Raw genomic sequence first — 15,850 nt, 5'->3', positions numbered from 1 at the left:
AATATAGGGGGGGGGGGGGGGGGCTCCGTCCGTCGTCACGCTTTGGATCTCCCGATTCTTAGATCCGATTTCGAGCAGCTTATGGCTTCGGCTAGAGCCAGTGGACGTGTTACCCTTATCTCAGGGAATACCGGATTTCTTAACTTCACAGTAGAATCGCCAGTTTCGATATTAATCGGCGATTGCGCAATTGATAATCGTTCGCGATCAGTAGACATTTAATCGGGCAATCGGCAACTGCGCGACAATATATCTACGCGTATCTACGCATGTTACTCGAATAAATACGTACGCGCGTTCTTATACGCGTATGTGCGTACGTACGTTACATCACGCTGCTATGTGCCAGAAGTCGAAGCAGATGTTTTTGACATTTAAAAATACCTGTTCGGCTATTTGCGCGACGCGGCATTCTCGCCTCGGGAAACCCCACATTGGCGTCGGCGTCGGTGGGTACGGAGCTTCGGCGGCGTCACGTGGGACGTATCTGGCTTCTTCTTCTTTTTTCCATCACTTTTCCCATTTGTACCATTGAATTTGATTTGATAACGGAACCAGGCACCAAATCGGTAAGACGCCAATGTCTCGAACGAATCTTTGGATTCGGGAGGGCTGATGAAACTCTGGCGACGATTAGTTTCATTGGCTGATCGAATTGCACAACGAGACCCTGTGTTTTCTTGACCCGTGACCCTGCCGCCGCTGTCGTCTCAGAATCCCTACCGTTGTTCTATGTACTCGTGGCACTGTTTTCATTGGGAAAGGCTCTACTGTGATCTATTGCAAAAGTCTGATCTGGTCTTGGGGGTCACCGGGTCGCGTTGGTCCGTAGTGGCTCCATCGAGGGGATCGCCGAATGGTCTGATCGGTCAACGAAGACTTTTCTTTAACGGCGGAACTTTGCTTGCTTGTTGAATTCACTTTTGGTACCTAGTCATTGAGATTTTAATGGCTTGTTATGTCCTGGAGCCAATTACGAGAAGGTGAACGATGGTCGTGACGTCCGCCTTTACATTCTGGTTCCCCCAAATCGCGTACCGGGCAGCCTCGTTAGGCGAGTGCCGTCTTAAAAGTAATTAATTACGAGTGCTTGGTCCTGAATCCTACCGGATTCTATGGAAATTAGGCAATCCTGTTTGGTATCTTCGAGACAGCCAGAGAGACCCTGGTGAGAATTCCCCGGGATGGAGTGAACCCCCGGTGGCACCATCCACGTGCCCGGGGTAAATACTTGCGCTCTCAGTCGACGCCGCCACTGGGCAAAACGCTGCTAACTCAGGGTGGCTAATTTTAGCGGTCACTTTGATCGAGGCGAACCTAGTTTGGACCGCGGGACGCCAGCCAAGCCTCCGACAATGATTCACCACGTCTTCCTCGTTCTATCTATATCGCCTCTAGAGGCATGTGACTTGGCTGCCTTCTCGAAAATACCCTGGCCGATCCAACGAATCAGACCTAGCCTCGTCCTTCCTGGGATTCCTCGTCAGCCTCGTCATCGGGTCTCGGAGTCTCGCGGACAGGCCCGTGACAAATAGATCAAAGATCTCTTTCGTAGGATCGGACGAGCGAGGAATCGTGCGAGGAGCCGAGAATTCTCATTGCTGAATGAAAGTCAAAATAAGAAGTGATTAAGTCTGGACGCTGCGGTCTCTTCGCCGCCTTGGCGCGCGAGAGGCTGTTTATCTTGCGAGGCTTCTAACGTTCTCCGCTTTGTGTGTTTCAGGAGAGATGTGCCTGCACGTCGCAGCAGTCGGGGGCCACGTTGAACTGGTCAGATTACTGCTGCGCTTGGGGGCCGACCTGGAGGCCAGGGAAGGCCTGTCCGGGAGGACCGCGCTGCATCTCGCCGTGGAACGTGGATGCCGCTCGGTCGTCTCGTTTCTTCTTCAAGAATGCCGACCCTGCCTGGACGCCCCGACCTACGCCGGAATCACCGCCTACCAGATTGCGGCCTGCATAGACAGTCAGCTCGCGCGAGATCTCATAAGGCTCGGCGCCACTCCTGAGCCTCCGCCACTCTCGGACTCTGACCTCAGCGAGGACGAGGACGGTGAGCAGGATGCACCTTATTTACCTGCCTTAGCACAGCTCAGACAGAGCGTCGGGGTGCACGGCTGAACTTTCAAGGACTCCCGCCGCGACAGCGTCCTTCCTCTCGAGGACCGGTCGACCGCGTCTCCTTCGTGGACCCTTCGCCGAGGCTTCCAGGCGACCCTCTCTCAAGGCTCACCGGGAACTCCTGCTAAAACCTCTGTGCTTGAAAAAAGAAACAGAGCTAGCTGTCTCTGAAAATCGGCCATGAGAACGAAGACTCGACGATTCGACGTACCAATTCGATCGAATCGAAGGAACGACTAGGAGCTGACGAGAGTCTCGTTACGTACGACGTGCGACGGATCACTTCGGTCTGCCCTCAAACGGCAGGACACGTTGTCTACTATCGACGTAGTTGCGTTTAGTTAATGCCAATCGGTATATCGATAAATACAAAACACTTTAATCGAGACGATTTACGCTTAGCGATTTATCAGGGAGTCTCTAGGATGAGCGAAACGTCTTTATCGACGTTTTAGAATAGAATTTCAGGCGTAACGACGTCGATTCTTATTCGCAGGATGAACCGAGAGTCACGATCAGTGGCTCGTTCTATTAGACTTGTCAAACAAACTGTAATTTTGTCACCCTGTGCAGTCCTTAATTGTCCCTGTGTACATAGCCAATTCCCTATATTCACAAATGGACTCGGCGTTATTCAATTGTGTTGTGCATGTCTCTCCGTACGAATGGAAAGGAGCGTGTATGTATCTATGTATGCATGAGGAAATGCGTGTCTGCCTATGTATTATTATATTAAAAATATATATATATATATTATATTATATTCATATTATATCGATCGTATGAATTATTATATTTTAGTAATAAAGAGACGTTTACAAAAGTTTATCGCGATGCGACGTGTGACACTGCCATCTTTGAAGCCTCTTCTAGAGTAAGATGACGACACCGAGCGCACCGCGTCATGCCACTACGTAATCAAATTAGCATCAATCGCTGCGTATAATTAATTTTGCACACCCAGAGATACAGCCGCGTCCATGTCTAAGTTCCTCGTACATTGGGAGTAGACTGGATACGCAAGGAGAAATCTTCCTCGCGATGTATATAGAGGCGTCAGGTTGGTGTTGCTGCGGCGTGGTGAAAAAAGAGGTCGAGGGTGAGGGGGCTGCCACCTTTCGGAAAAACTCCTGACTCACGCCTTTTTCGGTATAACTGCGCCGATCGAAAGTATCGGACTTTCCGCAGCGTCAGATGCACCGCAGAATTAATATCGGCCACTTGTCGTGTTGTCGTGTAAAAATGTGGAGCAAGAACCTCCTAGGTATTTTCGGACGGACGCGTAACAGTCGTGGCATTCCAAGAACCTGGGGGACTTATTCCTTTTTGGGGGAGTTTGGTCTGCCGTTCGCTCTACGGGTTCCGGGATATATTTGGATCCGTGCTTCTCCCTCTGTCTGTATAAATCGTCTCGCCGGATCACGCATGCACGCACTCGCTCACGTATGTACGCACCTATGCACGCGAGACATACGCACGCCGGGCTTTGCGATTATAAATAGGATTGTCTTATTTAAAGAGTTACCACTGTCTATCTTCGATGTGCGCCGGTATTCATTGTCAGTCGGTTCGGTCGTCATCAGTCATTCTTATAATGACTCTCCTATTCTCTGTCGTCGCTATTGCATACTTTTCTGACGGTCGTTTAAAATTATATTTTTGTATATTTTTTTCTCTCTTTTTTTTTTCCGTGGAATTTACCTGAGAACTGTTGGTTCTGTTGAATACGGAATAAAAGGAAAGTTCATTAGAGTGCGAGGGTCAGTGCCCTTCCGGGCATTGTGACGATCTGCTCGGCTCTAAAAGACTTCCGAGCACTCAGAAATATTCGAAGCAAATCGAAGTACTTTGCGAGGGGCTTTGAGTCTCTTGGGAATCCCCAGGTCGGAGCACCGTACCTACATCAGCTCGTCGGGAATACCGCCGCACGTTACGGAAAGTGCTGCCAAAGTCGACAGCCGTGAAGTATGAAAACCAGTTTTGTAACGCGTACAAGGAGAAATCGTTTCGTTGCGAATACTCTCGACTCTTTGATACTCGGCCGGTATCCCTCCACCTACCCCCGCATGCATCCTGTGGAAAAACCTACATTCCGCCTGCACCAAGATCAATTGTAAGAAACGAGCCGGATGTTATGGAATTCAGTGAATCCGGCTCGATGGGCTATTTAATTTGTGCACTTTAAACTCTCTGTCAAAATCATTGACTTTCGTTTCGTTAACGATTGTTTTTCTCGGCTAAAGAATGTACCTTTTTATGCAGTGTATGTTTGTCTCATTAAAAAGAGAATAATATCACGATGCATGTACTCTGGAGTATATATTTCTTTTATTTACAAAAAAAAAATGCTACGCCTCGTTTGGTTCATGATAATTAATCGTAGGTAGGTATATTTATTCTGTCTGATCGACCAGAGTAAAACATTTATTATCGTGGTTACACGTATATCCCAGAGATGGCGCCACTATAGCCATTTAGAAACGCAACTTAGCATAATATATGTAAAGACGATGTTGCAGTGATCCTCTGCGATCGTTATTGCGCCCTCTGACAGATGAAGCAGCCATTGAGGAGATTCTTGTCGTTGAACTTATTCGTCTGACCGATACATGTGGCAAGTCTGATAAATTCCCAAGGATTGACAGCGCACAATAAATACGTTAACAGTATCCACAGGTATAAGTAATGGTGAAAATGTTATTTATAAATTAAGATAAAAGCGGACGAATCACAGATGCTGCCGTCTGACTGGTTTTATACATGACTTCCTTTTCTTCTATTCCAGCCGACAATAATTTATACCTAGAAAAGAAAACGTGAGGCTGTCACTGAAATCATTCTCGTATCGTAATTCCCCGACGCATCGATGGGTTCCGCCAATCTTACCTGGAGTCACTGATAGAATCCAATTCATGTAGGCGCCCACCCGGGTATTCACTCCTGGGGTATCCGAAGCACAGACTCCTCCGAAACTGATAATTCCAGCACATACGAGTCTCCTGCTAGATGGATTTTGCCAAAGAACTGGACCGCCGCTGTCAAACTGCAGGGATCGTGGGAATATAACAAAGGAATGTTGACTCTCTCATCATTGGAGGCGCCTCTTTGTAACACTACTCGCGACGCCTGCTAGTATAATTCTATCGCATTACCTGGCAGGTATCCTTTCCATTGGCGTAAGTGCACATCTGATTGTTAGTTACTTGTGGATAAGGACGCTGACAGCTGGCCAGCGGCGTTACGCCAAGCGTCACTTCCTGCAGAGTGTTCGAAGTGGCTCCAGCAAACTCCGTGGTGCCCCAGCCTGCGTAGAACGATCAAGTTGATAAGATGAAACATTTATTGTGACAGGACGGTAACGTAAATGGACCACACCAGGCAAAGGAGTCTTACCAAGTACTTGGACGTTTGAATTGGCAAAGGAATTTGAAGCTTGCTGAAACGGAAGACAGGCCGGACCCACTTCCAACGTAAAGACTATCGTGTCTATAACCGTCACGATCCCAATATCGTTTGCCTGTGTATCTGCATTGTATTGCGGATGCACCGTGAAGCTGGAGACACGATGAAGACTCGAGGCATTTGTGTCGGATCCTGAGTTAAGGAATTTTATAATTTTTACTCGTAAATTTTACTACCACTTTCGTTTGACTCACCAGTCGATATGTCGTGATCGCCGACAAGAACTCCCAGTTGACCAGCGGACTTTCCTACGACGCAATGAGCGGCGGTGATCACGTGCTTGACGGAGATGATCGTCGCGCCACAATAAAGAATTCGTTGCGTGGAGTCGATCAAACCAGCCATCATCGGATATTCGTTTACTCCAGTTTGAGTTCCGCCAACGATCCTGGTCTGCTTCTTCCAACCGCAATTGCAATTGGGTTCGCTCGACGAGATGGACTCCAGCTTGCAGAGGAACCTTCCGGTGCTGGAGGCACTGACGCTCTCTAAGACGATGTTCAGGTAGTTTCCGGTTGACTCAACGGCGAAGGTTCCTGTTCCGCAATAACGATGGGCGTCGCTCAGTTGAAGATCACCGGAAGGCGACACCGATAGTCTATCGCCCACGCAGTTGGCCGTCTGAAAGTTTAACCGGGACTCTTAGCTGAGGGTTCTTCTATCTACCGGAAGTCTACTGTCTTTTCGGGTTATCGTCTTACCGCTGGCAATGAAAATACTTCACAGGACAGTCGCACCCGCGTCGCGCTCTTTGCGTACCATCTGCATGACCTCTGACCCGAGTAAGCGTTTGGATACCCAGGATTGTAAACGTAGTAGGTCGTGCCAGCAGCCATATCCTGGTAGAAGTCACATCCTTGTTCGATGCACCAGCTGGTCCTCGCGGATATCAGCAGCAGCAAGGATGTTGCTTGCAGAAAGGATGCTAGATTACCTGCAACGGCGATAAGGACAGTCCAGCTTGAATGTTATTTCTGATTATTATTCGAGATGGAATTTGACCTAGACTAGTATCAATTAATCAAGATAAACTTTAATGCTCTGGCGACGTTTATGAAAAGCCATAAAGACAAGTTGCGTTGACGCAAGCTGCTAACCGAATTAGCAGCAATGATCAATACCAGAGCAGGGGTTATCGGATGGTATAAATTTTATGAAGGGTTTATCGGTATCAAAAGAATTTTGGAAAATCCACTTGGCTCACCAGCACCCATCTCGATAAGAACTTTACGGAGACTCGCTCGAGTCTTTCTGGTTTCGAGGACTAAGTCGTCCGCTTTACCTCACAGCTGTATATACGCGTCTGCGAATCGTCGGCACTGATAACACTTGTGCATATTTTACGTACTTTTCCGTCGGTATAGCGCCATTCAAAAAAGACTTGCCCGCCTCGCTCTGACTATTTCATTTTTCAAGGATTCCTCGACGACTTTTCATCTTACTTATCTAACACAGGCTATATTGTCACAGTCACAAAATATTGTTTTACTTGATTGCATTTTTGAAATAAATTTCCTTTTTTATCTTTCGTGACAGACAGGAATCAGCTTGATAAAATTTATCCGCTTTAAGCCGCTGTCGGTACGCTCAACTAGAACTGAAATTTTATCGTAATGCAGGGTAAATATACCGATCGATTCTTTCTTTGTTACTATTTCGATCCAGCAATCGCACAATTTTGTTGGGTCATCGCTCTGCTATCGCTATTGAATATCCAGCAGCGTCAAATCAGTCGGTCATTTGAATATGTATCAGGTACTGGCCCAGAAGCGATAACCGGCACGGTTTACCGTAAAATTATTGCCCGGACCTATGGGACTCCTTCAAAGTGGACCACATCTCTGTATACATTTATCTTACGACTCTGGAAACGCTCGCTCTTCGCCCGAAGATCGACGCCAATTTCCGATTTCATAATAAAGCATCCTCGCGATTTATTCTTATACCGACGAGATGGGAATAAAGTTAAACATTTTTTTTTTTTTTTTTTTTTTTTTTTTTTTTTAAGGCGCATAACAATTTGACACCTGCATGTCGCACGTCTACGGTCTCTTCAATCGTTCCAATATCATTAGTAGATCAGTCAATTCTGAAGGAAAGTACAACATTTAGTATACACTCTATGATATATGACTATTGGTCTAAGCGCTACCCATTACTTTATTCATTATCGTTGAAGTCTCGATAATTGCACTATTCAAGATCCATTAGACGACATTGTAAGAGCTGCAATAAATGCACTTAACTCGATAAGTCGTATCGCACTTAAATATAGAGTAGCGAGCGGGACAAGTGCCTTGTGAATGTAACCTAACAATCTAATAATTAAAACGTAGAAGGAACATTAGGAGCCAATCCTGATTTCTCAAATCTATCTTTTGAATGCTCGGAGTTTACTCAGATGTTCTGTTGTTTTTATGAAAAAAAAGATAAAACTTTGCAAAATATGGTTCTACAGATACGAGAGCATTACGTGGTATACTAACTGGCAAATATTTAACTTTTAAAGCATTCGTATTCTTTACAAGCAGACATCAGCTCCTAAAGTCTTTTCTTCACGATTGCGGAACCTCTAAATCCGTTATCACTGGCATTGTCATCAACGTCATCGTCTACGTTTCGTAATTTTAAACCGCTGCTCGACGCACACGTGCTGCCCTCCGTTACCATGGTAACGCGTATGGATATACGTACACAACAACGTGCCCTGCAGTCTTGCGACGCCTCGACTGGCCTCGACGCCTGGACGCCTGGACGCTTCGACTGACGCCTTTCCACCGGCGGAAGATGCACGTCCATAAGGTGCTACCCGATCCTTTCGTACTTATTGGATACTACTGGCTTCCGATTGCAGTCTAATTCGCCTGGACGCCATGTCTTACTTCTATGGTTCGGCTGCTACGAATTTTCACAGTCGTCTGGAGGCCGAGAGACGCAGCAGAAATAGACGAAAGGTATTTTGCATTTACTTTTGAGACTTTTATAATGTGATATTCTTGTACAGAGATGTATAATATTTAACATGCTCTCTGTGCAGCACAGTAGAGACAGAAATGAGAGAAAGGTCAGTAGCAAGGATCTGGAACCAGTTCACGGTACCAGACATCGACGTAAGCACATATCCAAAAGCCGCTACACCATGACGAACGAGAATCCACCGGGAGTCCAGGTCGGCTGTGGCCAGGAAATTAAGAGCCACTGTCACACTGAGAAGGTGGACGTTCGGGAGAAGGAGGTATCGACTGGGAAGCTGGAGAGATCACTGGGTGATTCAGCAGGTACGTAATAGATTGGATGATCAGATACATAGAGAAAATGAATGAGTGATCGATCGAACGACCTTCCAGGTAGCAGCGATGAGAAAAAGGAGAAGGATATTATTTTGTCAAAGGTGCGGAGCAAGTACCGTAAGCTGGAAAGGAACTGTCAGGAGGTCAAGGCAGAACGTGATAGATTGGCCGTCCTGTTAGAGGAACGCGAGGGTCAGTTCAGACAGTTGCACTTGCACCATGAGGATTTAACGGAAATGGCAGAGAGAGTAGAATTCGAGCGAAGAAACGTGCTGGAGTTAAATGCTAAATTGAGAGCAGAGAACGCTCAGCTGAACGAGGACGTGATGCTCTTGAAGAGTTTGGTTTATCACCTGAACGTCGAGCTAGAAAGATACCAGGACAAGCTGCGAATGAGTAACCAGGCTGTTCAGCCTGAAAGTGTGATCGACACTATGGAAGGCATAGACAGTGGTACGGAGGATAAAAAAGTGTCTGGGTCCTGGGAGAGAGTCGATCTTCACGCCCTGGGTCCGCTTTTGGAGGCTTATCGTGAGAACCTGGGGGAGAAAGAGAGACTCCTCAGAGTCTATACCGAGGAGATGGATAGATTTAGCGGAAGGTCCAAGGAAGTTGTTGCTGAGAACGAATGTCTTCATGCTGAGATAGAAGATTTACGTTTGAAGGTATTGCTTTTGTTATTTATTAGCGTGGATGACTTATCTAGTGTCATTATGGCTTTGTGCTATTGCGCTATCAATATGGACCTTGCCGTCAGATTAACATCTCGATTAGGGGATTGACATGAGTTTTATGGTTGACAGTGCAATAATCTCGAGGAGGACGGAAGACTCATTGAGAAGGAGTCCAGCGCCATCAAGGAGGAGAAGGAGCTGCTGGTGAAGCAGGCGTCTCTTCAGAGGCAGAAGCTTCAGGAGTTGCACGCAGTCTATGAGCGTAAAGTGGAATCCATGTCTGAGGATAATAACAAGCTTCACAAGGAGTATCTCGGCTGTAAAACGGAATTGAGTAATCTGCAGGGGAAGTATGAAGTTCTTAGCGATGCTTATGAGAAGAGTAAGAAGAATTCTGAGAGAAGCGTACCAGCTTCGGTTCATACAGCTGCGGTTGACGAGTGCAGACATCTTCTGGAGGAGCTCAAGTATCGGTATGAGAATGAGAGGAAGAGTTTGCAGGCGAAGGTGAAGCACCTGGAGGAAAGTCAGCCTGAAAATGAGAAGCAACTACTTCTCGTTACTCAAGAGAGAGATCAGTTGAGAAATAGCGTGAAAACCCTTGAAAGGAATTTGAAGTGAGTCAAACTGACAACTGTGTCAAGTTACGTTACGGCTGTCTCATTTGAATGTTGTGTCGTCATTGTTGTAGGAGGAGTCAACGTAGACTGGAACGCTTTCAAAATGCTATATATTCGGTTCACGTCTCCCGTGATTCCTTGAAGCGACAATTGAACACAACAACAACGTACTGTCGTGAATTAGAAAAGGAACAAGAGAAACTTTTAGCTGAACGGCAGCAGCTGGTTGCTCTTCTGGAGGAACGAGAGAGGGAGAACGAGGAGATTCAACACCTGGGTGACAACATCACCCAGAGAATGGGCAACCTCAAGACTGAGCTGAAGGTAGGTGGAAAATTTTAAATACTTCAGGCTGAGTCAATCAGATGAAAATGAGATGCAAGGACAAGGCAATTCACTATGATTCTTGTTTCAGATCGTACAACGTGGTGCCAAGGAACAACTGGCTACCGTTGAGAAACACATAAAGAACCAAGAGTTGGGTGCCGACCGAGTAAGAGCAGACTACCAGAGCGAGCTTCAACGACTGAAACAACTCCTAAGACAAAAGGAAGACTTAATTGGGAATCTTCAAAGAGAAAAGTGCACGACCCGCGAGAACCTGGAACTCGTATGGCGAGCAGCTACCAGCGACGACAGGAAGGTCAAGGATGCTTTGAGAAATACAAAGATTTACAATATTTGACAAGGTTGTCAGAAGCTGACTTGATGCTGATCATCATTGCTTCATCCGATCAAAGTCACTTCTCGTTTCTTCATTGATCCTCAATGACGATGAGAATTTAACTAATAAGTACGTTACTAGTAGCAAGTCGAATATCTTCCTGTTTCCGTTCTAGTCCAGTCTAGTCTATTATGTATTATATATTTTAATCACTCGTTATACACACTGCTGACGCATTCAATCAGTTTTAATTGTTTCCGACGAATAAACCGACAATCAAGTCCTCTAGTTTTTATTTTTTTCTTTTTTTTTTGCTGAGAAGCAACTGCCTCGTGTCTTTTTATTCGAAGCACACATTCTTAGCAGAGAACGTCAGATCAATATCTTCCTACGTTGGACGACCTGCGACCTGCGACCTGCGACCTGCGACCTACGTTATGCACAAAGGTGCTTGTCGTTCGGCAGCTGAACGTAGGAAACAGTTGATTTAACGAGGATGTCAGACGCTTTATTTAGTGGTGACATCAACGTAGTAGCAAGTGGCTACGAAGGCTGCTACGCAATGCTGAGCATCGGTTACGTGGTTTCAATACGATGAATGACCACAGTCGTTATAAACGACTAGAAGCCACCAGGTAGACGCCTTTTATAGAAATGATCTCACGTGTCACCCAATGCCAAGTGCAAGCTAGACGTCCCGAGGCGTCCCTTATCCCTGTCACCGACCTGACTCTCTCAATCGCCTCTTCTAACGTCTTGACGCCATTCTCCTTTCTCTTTTCAAATTTTGCCGCATTAATTCATTCGCTATATGAATGTCGTATCAGTGCAGACGAACCTTGTAGCGTCATCGTTCTTCACGCCCGCCTACAAGTCGAATTATTGTAACTTTCGCGCGCTTTGCAGAGCACATAGTCAATTATATGATAAAGCTGTAATCTGGCAAGCTCAGAATGAATGAGTTTATTGAGATAACTGTGCTGTCTAATCGTTTATTCGCCGAGTGAACGTAAGCGTAGGTGCTTGCGAGTACGAGCAACTCTTGGATTAACTTGGTTAGATTAGATTGTCACGATCGTGAACGATGGACTTTTAAACGGTCTCCTTCGTATTTCTCTCTGATAATTTTTTACGTTTACGTACCACGTATTTATAATTACGATTGTCGGCCATCTGTGTTTTGTATCCATATTATATTTCTGTGCGGTATCAAATAGTTAAATTTTCTCTGGAAAAGAGTGAAATTTATTGGAATTTTAAAGAATTATAATGGCTTTCGAAAGATCCAAAATATTTGTATCAACGGTACCTTTGAAATTATTTGAATACAAGTAAAATGTGGCGGCAAAACCAAAGGTAGATAATATCGAATTTTGGCTGTGTAATACCGGCTGTACGAGGACGACTTCGGACGTTTACGGCAATACTCGGTTTGTGACTCGGGAGCAGGCAAAATGTCGTCTGCTAGGCGCGTCGTCTGGAAGCGGTTCGACATTCGCGAGGAAAGAATTGCCGTGATAAGTGATAAGAAGGTTTCTCAGGGTATCGAAAAGATTAACTAAATTATTCCTAGTACTACGCTCCACAAGGGAATCATCCAGTCGAGCAGAATAGACGGGAGTGTATCGTGACTCGTGCGGTGCGTCAGTGTGTTCTAAGAGCCGGTGGACATTTTGGATTTTTACTCGTTTTGCAGTCGTGCATCAGATGGTCGGTGGAGGAAATTGACAAAGGCCAAACGTCAGTGCAATCTGGCGTCGCGACGCCTTGTAAATCGGGCAAGTGACGTATCCGATTTCCTTGGCAGAAATGTAAGAGAGAATTCTTCCCTCTATTCTCTTTGTTCTCACGATTTTCAAAAATCTTCAATGCCTCTCTTCTCCTATCGTTAGATTTTCTATTTTCTATCTCCTCTTTAACCATTGGTCTAGCGTGCATCAAAGGAACGCGCCGACTTGACGACAGGCCCTTTGTAATGGTACGTGGGGTTAACGGCCAACCTAGTTCACTGATACAAAGTTGTAGCCCTTCTCCTTGTTCCGTTCTTCAATTATTCAATTCTACAATTCTACAGCAAAGGACTTGTCCGTAAATATTGACAATTTAAATACAAAAGCTTGGATAATTGATACGTAGGAACTTCCAATGAGCTTGAGATCAAATCACCAATTCGCAAGATCTACTAATACCTCTCCTTTACCCTTGAATAAAAATAATAATCCTTCTTTATACTTTAGCAAGGTAACAAGTAGCCAAACTAGTCAGTTACCGTATTGTCCATATCTCTAGCATAACCTCTCTTTTCTATCATTATTCTATCCGGTTATTTTGAAACGTCCCTGGACGCGTTACTCAATAAAAGTTACTTAACATATTTTATGATGAATGTTTACCATTTACTGGAAACATCAGCGCACTTTCGACAAACCCACTTGTCCTTCGTTGACGAATACACCTTTCATATAGTATACAATTTCGTAACAAATTTTTGCTTTAAATATATTCGTTGCTACTTCTCAGTAGAATTTTGCAAGTGCTTCATGTAGGTAACAGGAAGTCTATTGTACAATTGATTGGAAACAGGTAGCTGTAACCAAGTGTCAGTTTAGTCTCAGTCAGTCTTGGTCGGTCGTTGGACGCGTGTGCATGACACCTGCCACTTGTCGCTTGCGGCATTGTTTCCAGTCAACTCAAACGTGACGCTCTCTTATCCTAAAGGCCTGTACGTCAACCCATACATGTACCTGGCCAGATATCTAGCTATCTTGGTGATTGTGTATCTATTCATTTAACTATCTGACTATTAGTGCCGAGCCAATGGTCGCATCTTCCTTGGCAGCTTATTATCTAATGAGGAACAAGACTCGACGTTCCATCTTGTGAGAGTGACTTGGTGCATTGCGCAGTCACGACTACTGGCCAGGACCATGCCCTAGGTCAAATCGAAAGTCTGTACACACGATGATCCAGCAAGCATATCTAGGAGTACCGGTAATGTGGTCTTATAGGTTCTTTTAGTTCAAAATGAAATTCACGTTGGCGCTGCTGTTGCTGTTTTTCCGTGGCATAACGAAGAAAGGCAAAAACACGATCAGTCTGATTACTCTAGCACTCTCTTCCTCGTCCTAAGTCATCCTCACGGAAGCTGAGATTACATCACAGCGATTGATTTGGAACGTAAGCCTAGTGCTGGCGATTCTGTCGCAGCGCCTCCCACGTCCGCAACAATCAGTCCATGCAATTGGGTCTCGTAACGTTTCACACGCGTCACGCCACAATTTCCGCGAGAATTCTTCAGGGCCCGTTGTCCTTCCTTTTACCAATTCCCCGGTCATTGCTCCGCTGCGATTCAGCATTTTCCTAAATTCGATCTCATTCTTGTATTTCTTACTTTTTAAGCTCTGATATCGGTAACCAAGGAATTATTCCGATCGAGGAAAAGGAGATCTCGTGCGCAGCGTTATTTTAAAAGTAAGCAGAATCGAGTGCAACGTCTTTTATGAAACTGTAACAGTAACGATAACCTATTTTATTTATCAACGATTTTCACCTATTTCTCGAGGCGAGGTTGGAGGCTGTAACATACATTGGGGATAATAGTCGGCATAGAACGGCGCGACGAGGATAACTCGAGCGCCGCCCACGGCTGAAATGGGAAACAGACGCCGGCGTCGTCCAATAAACAAACGCGCGGCGTCGTCGTCGTCGTCGCTGCCCATCGCTGCCGCAGCTGCACTCGGATCTTTGGCTCGCACTCAGTCAGTGCCGTGTCTCGATTCACGCGGTGCCTTGTAGTATTGTTGGACGTTGATTCTACTGGGTTTTGTTTTTTTTTGCACGACGGCTACGACGGCGTGCAATATCCCAAAGAGATACGAGATTCGTTACAGTTAACGTTGTCAAAAGGCACTTGGAAAGTGTCGATACCTTTAGTGGATTGTATTATTTTTTGTTTGTTTAGTTAATACCCGCGAACGTGTCGGCTCGACTTTATAAATCAGAAGTGAGAAACAGCGCGAGACGTTGAGCCAACTGACGGCCGACCACGTGTTCTAGCATTCGGCTGGTCGAACGCTCGACATGACGGTCCCAAGTTGTGCTCGACCTGCAGTTATTTTACGGATCTTATGTGCATTCGCGAGGTCAGTGATATAAGTGGTGTGATCGCGGAAAAGTGAACGAATGAGTGAACGTCGCGCATAGCGCCGGACGTCGTGGGATATCCTGATTAGGATTTCAAAGAGAGATCGACGGACGTAACCGAGTGAAAAGGAAGGATGTATTCAGCCAGGTGAACTTTGGGAAAGATGGAATTCGAACTGGATGGCAGTCTCAAGGAGTGGGCTAAGGACAAGCCACTCAGCATCCTTCAGCTGGATCCTGCTGACAGAGCCGTTCTCCGAATAGCTGGTGAGTCTCAGTTGTTATTATATCATCTCCAATATCGGTCTGCTAGGAACTTACCTTCTCGCACATTCTTAACGTTAAATTATTCATTTATCCGGCTCCTGCCTTTGGTATCCCCTCTGTCGCTGCAAAAGCACCGGCGGTACCCCACATCGTCGCCTCGCTCTCCTTCTCACTGCTGCCGCACGACAATGAAAGGAAAATGAATGACACGCAGCGAACGCGATGGGATCCCCTGCGAGCAGCGTGTGGCTGGCATATGCGTGTCTATCTAGAACCCTCGTATTGGCCCTACCCACCTTCGCTACACCCTGCTTCGTGCAACCCCATCTCACTGTCCACCCTTGCACTCTGGTACCCTGAATCCCTGGAAGCCCTGGCACCACGGCCAACCGACTACAAGAGCTCTACTTGCCGAAGTTTATACGTACAAGGTATTACATAGATTTTCGTTCCTGTTTCTCGCGTTTGCCACATGTATTGTATCTCCTTCCTGGTCTCTGGTTCCTCAACGTCGATTTACGTTGGGTTCGAGGTCAGAGCATTCCCATGAGAAGCCGGTTTATTTTCAGTGGCGAGTAACAGGGAGAAGTGGGGAGGGGGGGGGGGGGGGGG

At 46.0% G+C, this 15,850-nt stretch overlaps 4 protein-coding genes across 11 annotated transcripts in view; 3 read left to right on the top strand and 1 right to left on the bottom strand.

Annotated features, from left to right (window-relative positions):
• LOC107268118 (NF-kappa-B inhibitor cactus) overlaps positions 1-4,426 on the top strand; it is a 12,656-nt gene extending 8,230 nt beyond the window's left edge. The window contains exon 4 of the mRNA XM_015740568.2: positions 1,724-4,426. Within this exon, the coding sequence (XP_015596054.1) occupies positions 1,724-2,118 (395 nt within the window). The 3' untranslated portion in view covers positions 2,119-4,426. The remainder of the gene's footprint in view (positions 1-1,723) is intronic.
• An 80-nt stretch (positions 4,427-4,506) lies between these two features.
• On the bottom strand, positions 4,507-6,885 carry LOC107268119 (venom serine protease 34). 2 transcript variants are annotated; one of them, XM_015740570.2, is made up of 7 exons: positions 6,785-6,885; positions 6,282-6,514; positions 5,775-6,201; positions 5,512-5,712; positions 5,271-5,422; positions 5,005-5,161; positions 4,507-4,920 (listed from the first exon to the last, which is right to left on the bottom strand). In XM_015740570.2, exons 1-7 carry the CDS (start codon positions 6,792-6,794, stop codon positions 4,895-4,897), a joined length of 1,206 nt encoding a protein of 401 aa, XP_015596056.1. In that variant the 5' UTR covers positions 6,795-6,885; the 3' UTR covers positions 4,507-4,894. The 2 variants fall into 2 exon arrangements, with proteins under 2 accessions (XP_015596056.1, XP_015596057.1); XM_015740571.2 differs by lacking the exon at positions 6,785-6,885 and adding an exon at positions 6,678-6,698.
• Positions 6,886-7,575: 690 nt separating this feature from the next.
• On the top strand, positions 7,576-11,123 carry LOC107268117 (centrosomal protein of 89 kDa). 2 transcript variants are annotated; one of them, XM_015740567.2, is made up of 6 exons: positions 7,576-8,534; positions 8,623-8,858; positions 8,928-9,535; positions 9,674-10,161; positions 10,236-10,488; positions 10,580-11,123. In XM_015740567.2, exons 1-6 carry the CDS (start codon positions 8,467-8,469, stop codon positions 10,847-10,849), a joined length of 1,923 nt encoding a protein of 640 aa, XP_015596053.1. In that variant the 5' UTR covers positions 7,576-8,466; the 3' UTR covers positions 10,850-11,123. The 2 variants fall into 2 exon arrangements, with proteins under 2 accessions (XP_015596053.1, XP_015596052.1); XM_015740566.2 differs by having other exon boundaries at positions 8,618-8,858.
• Positions 11,124-12,108: 985 nt separating this feature from the next.
• The window catches only part of LOC107268115 (microtubule-actin cross-linking factor 1), a 77,108-nt gene continuing 73,366 nt past the window's right edge, over positions 12,109-15,850 (top strand). For 2 of the 6 annotated variants that reach the window (XM_025085380.1, XM_025085379.1), the window contains exon 1: positions 14,452-15,238. In XM_025085380.1, the coding sequence (XP_024941148.1) occupies positions 15,136-15,238 (103 nt within the window). In that variant the 5' untranslated portion in view covers positions 14,452-15,135. Of the gene's footprint in view, positions 12,640-14,227; positions 14,300-14,450; positions 15,239-15,850 lie in introns of those variants that run through there. The other 4 variants (XM_015740534.2, XM_015740535.2, XM_025085374.1 and 1 more) reach the window with 4 other exon arrangements.

This window comes from Cephus cinctus, unplaced genomic scaffold, assembly GCF_000341935.2.
Source record: "Cephus cinctus unplaced genomic scaffold, Ccin1 Ccin1_scaffold0471, whole genome shotgun sequence".
NCBI lineage: Eukaryota > Metazoa > Arthropoda > Insecta > Hymenoptera > Cephidae > Cephus > Cephus cinctus.
This window is presented reverse-complemented; position numbering and strand designations above follow the sequence as displayed.